This window comes from Gopherus flavomarginatus, chromosome 8 (genome assembly GCF_025201925.1).
Source record: "Gopherus flavomarginatus isolate rGopFla2 chromosome 8, rGopFla2.mat.asm, whole genome shotgun sequence".
Lineage (NCBI taxonomy): Eukaryota > Metazoa > Chordata > Testudines > Testudinidae > Gopherus > Gopherus flavomarginatus.
In genome coordinates, this window is record NC_066624.1 from 72,465,745 (window position 1) to 72,479,076 (window position 13,332).

The window sequence follows — 13,332 nt, forward strand, 5'->3', positions numbered from 1 at the left end:
ATCTCCTTCTTTGAGAAGGTAACAGATTTTTTAGACAAAGGAAACGCAGTGAATCTAATTTACCTTGATTTCAGTAAGGCATTTGATACGGTTCCGCATGGAGTTATTAGCTAAATTGGAAAAGATGGGGATCAATATGAAAATTGAAAGGTGGATAAGGAACTGGTTAAATGGGAGACTACAATGGGTTGTACTAAAAGTGAACTGTGAGGCTGGAGGGGGGTTACTAGTGAAGTTCCTCAGGGATCGGTTTTGGGACTAATCTTTTTATTACTGACCTTAGCACAAAAAGTGGGAATGTGCTAATAAAGTTTGCACATGACACGAAGCTGAGAGGTATTGCCAATACAGAGAAGGACCAGGATAACTTATAGGAAGATCTGGATGACCTTGTAAACTGGAGTAATAGTAATAGGATTAAATTTAATAGTGAAAAGTGCAAGATCATGCATTTAGGGATTAATAATAAGAATTATTGTTATAAGCTGGGGAGGCATCAGTTGGAAGTAACCGAGAAGAAGGCCCTTGGAGTATTAGTTGATCACAGGATGGCTATGAGTCGTCAATATGATATGTCCATGAAAAAAGCTAATGCGGTCTTGGGATGCATCAGGCGAAGTATTTTCAGTAGAGATAAGGAGGTGTTAGTACCGTTATACAAGGCATTGGTGAGACCTCATCTGAAATACTGTGTGCAGTTCTGGTCTCCCAGGTTTAAGAAGGATGAATTCAAACTGGAACAGGAACAGAGAAGGGCTACTAAGATGATCCGAGGAATGGAAAACCTGTCATATGAAAGGAGACTCAAAGAGCTTGGCTTGTTTAGCCTAACCAAAAGAAGGCTGAGGGGAGATATGATTGCTCTCTATAAATATATCAGAAGGATAAATACCAGGGAGGGAGAGGAATTATTTAAGCTCAGTACCAATGTGGACACAAGAACAAATGGATATAAACTGGCTATCAGGAAGTTTAGACTTGAAATTAGACAAAAGATTTCTAACCATCAGAGGAGTGAAGTTCTTGAACAGCCTTCCAAGGGGAGTAGTGGGGGCAAAAGACAAATCTGGCTTCACGACTAAGCTTGATAAGTTTATGGAGGGGATGGTATAATGGGATAGCCTAATTTTGGAAATTAATTTGTCTTTGACTACTAGCAGTAAATATGCTCAATGGCTTGTGATGGGAAGTTAGATGGGGTGGGATCTGAGTTACTACAGAGAATTCTTTCCTGGATGTCTGGCTGGTGAGTCTTGCTCACATGCTCAGGGTTTAGCTGATCGCCATATTTGGGGTTGGGAAGGAATTTTCCTCCAGGGCAGACTGGCAAAGGCTCTGAGGTTTTTCGCCTTCCTCTGCAGCGTGGGGCATGGAGTCATTTGCTGGAAGAGTCTCTGCATCTTGAAGTCTTTAAACCATGATTTGAAGACTTCAATGGTTCAGACACAGGTTTGATACAGGAGTGGGTGGGTGAGATTTTGTGGCCTGTGTTGTGCAGGAGATCAGGCTAGATGATCATAATGGTCCCTTCTGACCTTAAAGTCTATGATTCTATGTTATAATGGGCCCAATTCTGACCTCACTTGTGTAAAGCAGAAGTGACTTGAAAGAAGCAGGTAGCCTTGTACCTGGTGGGAGAGAGATCAGAACCAGTCCTATCAAGTCTACTTATTCCATTACTGAGTTTACTGAATATAATTGAATAAGGTTAAATTTATTTGTAACAGTCAAATAATTACTTTAAACTACTGTAATGTACATGCAGAATAGACACATTCTTTCACAAATTTAAAGCTCCGATAATTAGTAAAGGTAAATAATTTTTCTGCGAGTAATACAGATTAAGTCAAATCCAAGTAATAAAACTCAACAGCAGAGGGAAAATACTGTGAAAATATACATTACTGCTGTGGACCCATGTGAATGCAGGCATCTTGCTTGCATTTCTCAAAAAGATAAAGTTACATGTTATCACACAGCTCTTTCTAAGCAAGCACTCTATTCTTAAAGTGAACACATTGTAGAGACAACCTATTAAAAAGAATAGAAGAACCCATGCACTTTCTAAAAAGCTTACCAGAGACCAACCAGCTCCAACAAGGACTTGGGTAGGTGTCAGTCCTTCCAACCCTGGCTCAAGGATTTGGGGCCCTTCTTTGAACAGAAGGTCCTGTTCATTTGCTGGATCAGTTTAAACTCAAGACTATTTATCTCAGAGTCATTTCTTGTCTGTTGGTCTCTGGAGAATCAGTATATGTGAGCCTTTCCAGGAGGTGGTACCTCTGTGTTGGGGTTACAACCGGGCTGATTTGCCTTAATCCACCACCCACTATTTTTAATTCTTGGAGGAGGGGCGGTAGCCCTCTCCCATGGCATAGAACACATCATGCATAAATCATTATTTTAAAACAACGGTCCTGAAAGATACTTAAATTTAATTCAGCAAACGTCTCCCAATGATATTGCAGGAAACTGCCCTATCACAGGAAGATTTTCCCTTTCTGCTGGTTACGTGTGTCCCAGAGATGTTCAAGTGATTACTGCTACTGTCTGTCTAGATACTACTACTACAGTCATCATGGGGATGTCCAATAAGTGGTTTTTATAAAACCATCTTGGCACAGCCTAGTGGAGCAAAAGAAACCCAGGGGGCAAGACCAGATTAAATCAGCAATAAACCCATCTTGGTTTTCCCATGTTTTCCTAGCAATGTGGGATTTGCTGTACTGAATCAGACCCATTGGTCCAGCAAGCCCAGCCTCTAGCAGTGATCAATATTGATGCTTTAGCAGAGTATAAGGGGAAAAAAATGATGAAGCACCTAACTCATTAATACCAACCCCACTTGTACACTCTGTACCTCCTTTAAGCCACATCAAAGTCTTTGTTCTCTAATAAGAATAGATTCATAGATTCTAGGGTCAGAAGGGACCAATGTGGTCATCTAGTCCGACCCCCTGCACAAAGCAGGCCACAGAACCCTACCCATCCACTTCTATAACAAACCCCTAACCTATGTCTGAGTTACTGAAGTCTTCAAATTGTGGTTTGAAGACCTCAAGCTGCAGAGAATCCACCAGCAAGTGACCCATGCCCCACGCTGCAGGGGAAGGCGAAAAACCTCCAGGGCCTCTGCCAATCTGCCCTGGCAGAATCTGCCCTGAGAATCAGCTCAATCTCTTTCGTCTTTCTTCATCACAGGTGCTATTAAAATTTGGAATTATTCTAACTGCTCCACTACCTGTCAAGGTAACATTTTCCCTATGGAAATATGACCAAAATCTAAACTACATGCTCATAATGTACCAATATAAATTACTCTGTTTGTATTATCTCTTAATTCATCTGCTTTTTAAAAATAATCTACACACAGTGGACTAGTGGCATTATAGGGGATTCTGATATAGGCCTATGATTCCAGGAGCTGGGGCTTTAAGAAAAACACTAAATATTGTGAGGTAAAATTGCAAGAGTTGGCAACACTCCTGAGAAGTCGGGGAATCAGCAAGCAGATAAGATCTAGGAAAATGATAGTTGTTAGTTAAAAGGAGAGCTGTTGTACAGATGTTATTCACAACCATTGCAACTACCTAGTTATTTACAACAGATATTATCAAAGCACTGAAATTTTACATTAGACACTTACATCCAACACAGTTATGCATACTACCAACAAGAATTTTCTCAAAACTGAACTTTCTGGTACCTCAAAGGCAATATCTCTATAGTATGCTTCTAGTATATCATCTCAGTGTAGGATTTACTTGAACCACTTTTCTATCAAAACAATATTTACTTGGGCTTCAGCCTAGTTTTCCAGATGTGAAAAGGCATTACCAACAGAAAAGGAACCTTCCACTTGAATGGAGTGCACCACTGTGGGTAAGTTCTTCCCCTTCTTAGTTCCCCTAATCCTCTTCTGTTGCTGCACAGCTGTGCTAACAGCACTTTCCTGATTTTACTTCATTGAAAGCACTCATACAAGGCCAGGTTGTGCTTCTATTATCATTTACTAACAGTACTACCATAATGCCAAAAAGCCCCAGTAAACATCTCATAGTAAGAGAGAGTGTCTTCCCTGAAAAACTTCCACTCCTTGTCTTGTCTGTTTAGATTGTGAGAAAAAGAGGTATTATCCCCAGTCAGCAGATGGGAAATGGAGGCACGGAGAGATTCAGTGACTAGCCCAAGGTCCTACATGGAATCTGTTATCTCACGTCCCAGTTCAGTGTCATAAACACTGAACCATCCTTACTCTCAGGATACTCAAATCACAATCCCTCCCAGCACACAGGGGACGTGTGCAAGAAGCAGCATCTATTTGGAAGTTGAAGCCATGCTCACCTTCCCAGCTCATGCCAGTATGGAAGAGAGGAGGAATCAAGGCCAAATTCCACCTTCTCCCTGCTCCGTTTGGAGTGACTTGCCCCCAGGAACACTAGGCAGGAACAGTCCGTGTGCTTCTTGTGCCGTCCCTCATTTGTGCCAGGGACAGAAACTATCTGGCCCAGAGACTAGCGATTAGTCACTCAAAGGCTGTTGGCACCGTATTGCATATTGTTCTCAGGGCCTGGAGAGCAAAACAACCTGAGACAGTTCCAGGGTGCAACTCTCCTATGATGTAGGAGAGCTGGGATCTCATTCTTAAAAAAATAATCCATGTATAATTCCATAGGAAGCACTAAACTAAACTACACTATTACCCGGGGCAATTATGGCAGATATAATGAGGCTAACATTACTAATGTATTTAGTTGCAAAGCTGCAGTTATAAATTGTTTATAGTATTGGTGGCCAAGATGTAAGACCATGGATTTGGTGAAAGTGTCATATCTCAGGTACATTCCCCCAGATTCCTGATGGGAACTTTGGAACAATTGCAGCAGATGATGCCACCCAGGTAATCCATCCAAGGTATTACAGCAAGCCCAGTGAATTCTGGGACAAGTCTTTGGGAATTCAGTCAGTACTGCGTGACTCATGCAAACCACACATGGTCAATAAAACTTCAATAGCTGTATACCTCTCTATTGAGTTTCTATGCCCTGATTTAAGGAGCTGCCAGTAACTAGAAATGCTGTACTAGACTATACCACCTTTTGTGGGGAGAGAGAAGAGGGAAGGAGGAGAAAATGCCCTTTTTCCCCTAGTGTCTGGGTTCTGAAGCAAAGAATACTGAAGGTTTAGCCCATGCAGTGGCTTGCCACATATCTAGCCACTCCTTTTCACCAGATCTCATAAACCTTCTTTTTCCTGCCGTTGCTGGATCAAAAGTAAACTTCTACATCCTGATATCAGAGAAGAATATTTATCAGTCACAGAGATGGCCAGGTATTTTTTTAAGAATGGGAGCCTATCATTTCATTTCTCCTTTATTTCCCTGCTACAACCGCTAGTAAAATAATTTTCTTTAGCTCGTCAGCAATTCCTGCGCTTTGGGAGATTGCAGAGATGTCATGACGTCGGACTACTGGGAGAGATAACATCCAGTCTCTGACTCAGTTAAGTAGCTTGATATTCTTGAGCCTTTTCTGTTAATTGGTGTTATTGGTCATGAGATACCTCTTGCCAGAGACAATATTTTGTAAATGCTCACAAGGGAGAGCTCTTGGAGCCACTTACCTACTCTAAGATTTGCTCTGGTTTTGTCCTGTTAAATGGATGTGCTAAGCCTGCTGTCTGTAGTGTAGTGAAACTCTCCAGTGTTGACCAATATATGCTGGCTACTTACATATATATTATATTGATGACATGTATTATCCACACCACATATATTAAGCACAAATATTACTAAGCATAAATATAACAGTTAAATGTCTAAATTGGCCTATATCTTTATTATATTCCTGTTCACTTATGCTAAGTATTCCATACCACTTTGCATAGCTGAAGTAAGCTATGGCTTAAAGTAGATAGGAAAGCTGTCAGGATCAGGACATGTGATTATTGTATTATAGCAACAGAACGGGAGTTCTCCTCACAAACTAACTACCCTAGAACAAACCTAGGAGGTGTCTTCATGTTCTTTAGTACCTCACACACGTGTGTTCAGAACAAAAATAAGGGGTACATCATGCTACCAGAAAAATCAGGTAGAAAGCTGATCAGTTAAATCTGGTTTCAGATGACATACACACTACCTTTTACTGGTAAACAGGTAGGGGATAAAAAGATGGCTTTAGGGGTGTAACTTCAGGAGCACACCTTCTGTGCAAGGTGAATATAACAATGGTGCATGAGACAGCTTCCTGGAAAATGGTATCATCCATATAGAACCTTTTCCCTGTACATTATTATTATTGGCCTAGAGCAATAAACCTGACTGGCATTGGTTATGGCCTCTTGAATATATTTCATAACAAACCAGAGTGTGGTCAAGCAATTGATTATATAACTTATCAACACCATAGAAGTGGGGGAAGGGGGAGAGAGAGAGACAGATAGACAGGAAAGACACCAGTTCCCAAACATTAGGGGCCTCCGTCCTGTCACTCTTGCTCATATTAAGTAGTAAATTACCCCACTGAAATCAACAGGGTTGCTTCCGTGGTGAAGCACTGCTCAGTATAAGGGTGGCAGAATTTGGTTGTAAATGACTTTTTGAATATCAAATATCACTCCCAATTACTTTATACCGGAGACAATTTTAACTTAGTGCCTGTTCTTTAATAAAAGAAATAGCTTCAAACTCAAGTTTAACATTAACATTCCTTTATTGTAAAGACAAGCTAAAAACAATTTGCAGCTCTGTCTAAATGAAGCTGTCAGGTACAAAAATAAAAATTCTAGGAACAACCACATGAAAATGTCTTGCCTCTGCATCCTGCTGCAAGACCTAGGATTATTACTAATTATTTCTAATCTTTTTTGCCATGCAATAGTAACCGTTCTAATTCTTACCATGCATTTGCGATCATCCACCCCTGCTAAATCCTCCTCAAATTCTTTTCCTACATCAAATTCCATGATGTAGTTTCTAAAAGTGCTTAGTGTTTTAATGATCATATGATCTCCATTCTGAATGATTTCTTTGTCAGGTTTTAGCAAGTTGGCAATTTTTCTCACAGCAATGTTTACATCTGAAAACAAAACAGAAAAAAAAAGGATTTGCAGTAAAGCCACAAATCTACAACAATGCAAGACTTGTACAATTCGAGAGGATTGGGATGGACCAAAACACAAATAAATAGTTCCCTGGCTATATTACTAAAGTTCATTACACGTGAATTAAGTTGCTTACTTGTAAAGGGTACAAGGTTTTTTCCATTTGATACCACAACAAATGCGTGTTTCTAAACAAACAGATGAAAGGAAACATGACATTACTAATTCCTACTGAGATATTTGACACAAATTCATTTAGATTACTTATAAGTGCCACTTCTATAGAAATAAGCATTTTACGTGCCTCCCTGCCAGCTGCATACACAAACTTTTACATCAAGCACATTTTGTTTTCTTTCCACCTACATACACTCACTTTCTCCTCTCTTGAATTTTTTTTTAAATGTTGAGAGAATAATATTTGCTTGCCCTTTAAAGTTCTGTAGTTGAATCTCTGCACAGATTAGTGATAGCAAGGTAAAAAGCAAACAGGTCGCTTAAAGCAAATCAAAAAACTTTGCATAAGACAACAATCGTTTTTTTGAAGAAAGCATTTTTTAAGAATGCATGAAAATTGTGGCTGGGACTATCCCAGAAGAAATCAACTCCAACCCAAGATTAAGATAGGTGGCATTTTATTGATTATTTGCTAAAGAAACATGAAAGGAATCTTACCCAGTGCTTTCAGATACTCCTCAAAATTGTCATTGCTAAGCATTTTCCAGTAACCATTGAAATTTGCAGGCATTTCTGGGGTATATGATAACCAAAACCAAAGCCTCAGAACAGTGAGTTGATTCTGCACCACACAGCTCAATGCCTGTCCTCTGTGGCAAGTTTGAACTCTGGCTTCTTTTATCTGTTCTTCAGACCATGCAGTTATACGAGCCCCTCTAATCCGATTACTGCTGAAGGGTTACCATTAAATCCTTCCACAAAGTTGAACCTTTTAGATTTATAATGACAGCAGGATGGCTTCATTTAAATGGAATGGAACTTTCACTTTCCATACAATGGCTGTAAGGCCACTGCTTATCTGGGTATCCATTTTATCCACATTACTCCTCCCCATTTATGCTGCTTAGAAAATAAGATGGCTGGTTTAGGCATGTGGAAGGACATTACAATAGGTGGCTGGGTATAGTGGACACATTGGGTAGCTTCTGCAGATAACTGAAATCCTGCTTCTTTGGAGTATTTGAGAATATTTTCAGTCTTTTTTTAATCTCTTCCCCTCTGAAGAGGATCACACAAACTCTACAAGTGAAAGTAACCGTGTGTTCTGTTTTAGAGTTTAGTAATAAGCCATGATTATACAGTCATCTTCAAGCGAGGGGTGATGCCAGCAGATATTGACTGGTTGGTAAATTGATGGCTCAGGAAAAGCCAGTCACTATTCAGCAGAGGTTATTATTAGAGCGTAATGGCCAATTCCTGTTATCTTATGTCTTCATCAGTGCTGCATGTCTTTATTAATCAGAGCGTGCTGTTAGTTAAGGGAATGCAAACCATGTTCAGACACTGGAACAAGCAGCATTTCAGGAGACATTAAATACAGCTGCAATGAGCAAGTGAAAAATTAGTGCTACAGTACCAGATTATTCAAACAATAATATATCATTGCTTGAAGGAAGTAACCTGAGAGTGTAGAATCTTCCTACACTTAAATTGACAGCCATGACCTGTCCCTAAAAGCAAATAAAACACTTCACACAAGCTGTAACCAGCCTGTGGCATCCACTAATGCAAGAGTTCATAAAATTAAACAGCATAGCTAGATTTTAAAGGGGGCTAGAGAATTTGATGACCAAGTATACCAGTTGTAGTTGTGCAAGCTGAAATACAGCTAATCAGATCTCATGGTTTTGGACAGAAGCTAAATCACCACCAGTATGAAATGTTTTCCCTACATATACAGCATTGCATGATAAGCTCAGTGGGTTATAAGGACAAGGTGGAATGTCACCTGGAAAGCATCATGTAAAAGTAGCTGCTTGACATTGGTACAGCAAGTCTGTTTGCAATGTGACATGATGCAGTATTGCAAATACTATATTCATATGTTCCTAATGCAACAGTGGGCAGGGGCAACCAGGCTGACATCATTCTTGATCCCTCAGGCATTGGAAGTTCACTGATTAACAGATGAATATCCTCTTGGATCTTCAGAAAAGATGTATGTGGAGTAAATAAAATGTAATAATTGTGCATAACATCCTCATGCAACAGGGTGACGTATGCTCCAGCTCCAACCTTGCAACTCAAAGACAATCTGATTTTGGAGTGGGAAAACTGCATCTGAAATCAGATGCAAATAACACAGCAAATGTCTTCCTTGACCCTTTATCTTGACTCATGTTGCAAAGAGTATCCTGCTGCAAAGAGTTGAACTAATGAAGAGCTAAATGACATATCCAGATAGATCTCCGTGGTACATACCAAGCTTTATTGTAAGTAGAAAATGCATGTCAACACCCAAAGATCATTTTAATTTATAACCTTGTCACTTCAGATTATGTAAATATGAAAATTAAACAGCTACACATCTCTATCAGTGCTACATCATATAGTAGCGACAACTCCCTGAGCTATAGGGCAGATCCAGAGGTAATGTATTGCTACTGAGGGAAGCGCAGTGAAAATGTGCAGCCAAGGATAGTCACAACAATCAAGACATGAGGATTCTCCAGTAGACTGGAAGTGGACTATCTCTCTGCTCAGCTCCCGCTCAGTGTCCTACTTGCAGTTTCTCCATCTTCACGTCTGGTGTCTGATACAGGAGAAAAATGGCCACTAACAAGCCCATGTATCAGCATGCAGTCACCAGAGAGGGTAGATAGGTGTCCCACAACACCTGCCAATGTGAGCATAGATTGGCACAGTACATTGTTATGAATCTTGCAATATGTGCCCAGTAGGTAGACCAGATGTCCCGATTTTATAGGGATGGTCTCGATTTTTGGGTCTTTTTCTTATATAGGCTCCTATTACCCCGCATCCCCCTCCCGATTTTTCACATTTTCTGTCTGGTCACCCTAGTGCCCAGAGAGCCGTAATGCTTCTCATAGGATACAACAGCAGTGCTGATACGGGATACGACAAAATAATGCCATTGTTGCACAACTGCAGTTTAAATTACTCCGTGACTACCTACCCCATGCTTAACATGCACTGAAACACAGCCAAAGCCACAGTGCTCCAGAGTCCACTCTTGAGGCAGTGCAGCTTACACAATCCCTCCCTTTCTTTTGTCGAGTCTTCTACAGCAAAGTTAAATTTGACGGGATCTGTAAGATGTTAGCCCAGCACGTGGAGGAATGCATTTGATTTACCGCATCCATTGTGACATTTAAGGAACAGCCACTCAGTAGGCAGTCTAACTACTTTCACTGCATAATTCATTATAGAAACACTACAGTTCAAGTTGCACACAGTTATACTAAGCAATAACTAAGCAATAACCCACTTTCAAATTACATCAGACTTTCTTATTAGTAGTAAACAAGATGCCCATCAACATAGTATCTAGCTCAGGGGTGGGCAAAATTTTTGGCCCAAGGGCCACATCTGGGTATAGAAATTGTATGGTGGGGCATGAATGCTCACAAAATTGGGCTTGGGGTGCGGGAGGGGGTGAGGGCTCTGGTTGGGGGTGTGGGCTCCTGGGTGGGGCCAGAAAGGAGGGGTGCAGGAGGGGGCTCCTGGCTGGGGCAGGGGAGTGGGGTGCGGGGGGGGGTGAGGGCTCTGTCTGAGGGTGAGGGCTCTGGGTGGGGTTGGAGTTGAGGGATTTGGGGTGCAGGAGGGTGATCTGGGTTGGGATCAAGGGGTTCAGAGGGTGGAAGGGTGAATCAGGGCTGAGGCAGGTGGTTGGGGTGTAGGGAGATCTGCAGGGGTGCAGACTCCGGGCGATGCTTACCTTAAGCAGCTCCCGGAAACAGCAGCATATCCCTTCTCCGGCTTCTACAGTCAGGCGGCTCTGCATGCGGCCCCATGCGTCGGCACTGCCCCTGCAGCTCCCATTGTGTTTTCCGGCCAATGTGAGCTGCAGGGGCACTGCTTGGGGCGGGAGCAGCATGCAGAGCAGAGGCCCCTGGCTGTCCCTATGCATAGGAGCCCGAGGAGGGCCATGCCACTGATTCCAGGAGCCATGTGGAGCGATCCCCAACCTTGCTCCCTGGCTGGAGTGCCGGAGCAGGGCAAGTCCCAGACCCCACTCCCCAGTGGGAGCTCAAGGGCCAGATTAAAATGGCTGATGGGCCAGATTCGGCCCCCAGGCCATAGTTTGTCCACCCCAATCTAGCTACTATATGAGTCATGTAATTATGTCTGGAGAACAAAATGTTGCTACCATTCAAAATATATATAGTCACCTGACTATCCAAACACATTTTATAACCAACATCATCTGATCACATCACCAGTTAATGCTGCATTTGTTGTTTCTTTTATTTTTTTTCCTTAAAAGTATTTTCTCAACTATGAGCTGTCCAGTAATCCAGGGGACACAGCTGAATTAGGCCTTCCCTTATCAGGTACAGAGGAAACAGATTTTTGGAAAATATCCTCTTTTATTGCAAACTTCTAAGCATTATACACAAACTAGAATGCAGCATGTGTGTGCTATGAAAGCCAATGCAAAACACAATCTCATTGTTAAAATGAATCCTATGACACCAAAAGAGCATACAGTGTGAACAATCATTGTATTGAATTTGTATGATTTTATACCGGACATCCACAGACTGCTGAGTTGGGAAAAGTCAAAGATTACTTGAGGGAAAGTGGCAGATAAATTTCACCACTTCCCGTAAATTATTAACAAAATCTTTCAAAACTTTGGCTGGCATTACTAGGCTTCAGAAGTGCTGAGACATCTCTAGGAGCTATTCTTGCAGAAGGAAAAGGAACAAGAACAGTGGAATCAAGCGGGTTGTTTAGATATTCTCACCTGAATGCAAGGAAAGAGAGTAGAATCTCCAGTGCTGCTCCCTCTTCTTGATGTTGACATAGGGGGCATGGCTGGGGCTCCCTTATAGCTGAGCTGCCATATCAATGGCTTCAGGCTTTTGATAGCCAGCTGCTCTAAATTATGCCAGGGGGACTGGACTAGCATATAGTGGACTCAGGAGGAAAGCAAAGAACCGCCTTTAAACATCTCATTATGAGCTGGATTGAAATTAATGGGACTTAAGCAATGCGTAACTACTTTCCTGAATCAGGGCTTTATTTCTGATCTGCCAACATATAAACACACATAAAATTGAACGGTATTAAGTGATACAGTGAAATCATTTTTCTTTCAGGATCCTATGAAGTAGAAATGTGGCAACAACTACGTACATTTTAGCAGTTTATTGAAAATATTCCTGAGAAAGAAATATGACAATTTTATTCTTACTGCCTGCGAATGGCCAAGACACGTTCAAACCGAAACCGTTCTGGTTTTAGAAGATTATAATACAGGAAAGCACTAACTACAGCCACTGAGATCATTTAAGTCACCACAAAAATCTCTCAAAAATTACTAAAGATTTTAATATTTGCGTTAAAAACAGAAGAAATGTAATGTAAATTAACTCTTAGTGGAGATCTTAAAACCGATAGCCTTTTGCACATAACAGCTTAGGAAAGCATGAACTCAGTAGTAATACAAAAACTTTTCTGAATTATTCTACAAACTTTCAGAAGTATAGCTAGTTGCAGCTCCCCACAACCTATTTCACTTTCCTCCATACACAAAGATTGTGCTTTGCAGGGATTTTCAAAAAAAAAAAAAAAAATGCCAGCGTTCTCCCCATTTGGTAGAATACAGACATCAATCATTTCGTGTGTTTATTGTTGTGTTGTGTACTTTCATAGGCTGAAGTTAAATCCCCTTTATTTTTCCCTTTCATTCTCTTCTGTGTAGATATTATAGTCCTTAATATAGGAAATGACAGAATCTGGAATGAGATACTTCACACTTAGTCCTTTGCATAGAGCATGTCGTATATGCGTGGCACTGATTTCATTCTGAATCCATTCTGTGACCAGGTGGATATTGTGCTGGAATTGAGTTAGAAGTTCCGATTCACTGATGTACTGAACAGGGTCAGAGCCAGCACGGCTAATACACACCAAACCAAACTTTTCTACTATTTCTTTAATATGTTCCTCCTTCCAGAGATTAGGTGTACTAAATGTCTTCAGAATGTCAGCTCCGCAAAGCAGCTTTAACTCTGGGGAAAC

General features: G+C 41.1%; 1 protein-coding gene across 6 annotated transcripts in view; it reads right to left on the reverse strand.

The window, feature by feature from the left end:
- LOC127056376 (retinol-binding protein 1) overlaps window positions 1–13,332 on the reverse strand; it is a 130,504-nt gene that overhangs the window by 22,357 nt on the left and 94,815 nt on the right. For 2 of the 6 annotated variants that reach the window (XM_050964159.1, XM_050964160.1), the window contains exon 5: window positions 6,901–7,079. In XM_050964159.1, coding sequence (XP_050820116.1) covers window positions 6,901–7,079 — 179 coding nt within the window. Of the gene's footprint in view, window positions 1–6,900; window positions 7,080–7,779; window positions 8,136–12,309; window position 13,332 lie in introns of those variants that run through there. The other 4 variants (XM_050964161.1, XM_050964162.1, XM_050964158.1 and 1 more) reach the window with 4 other exon arrangements.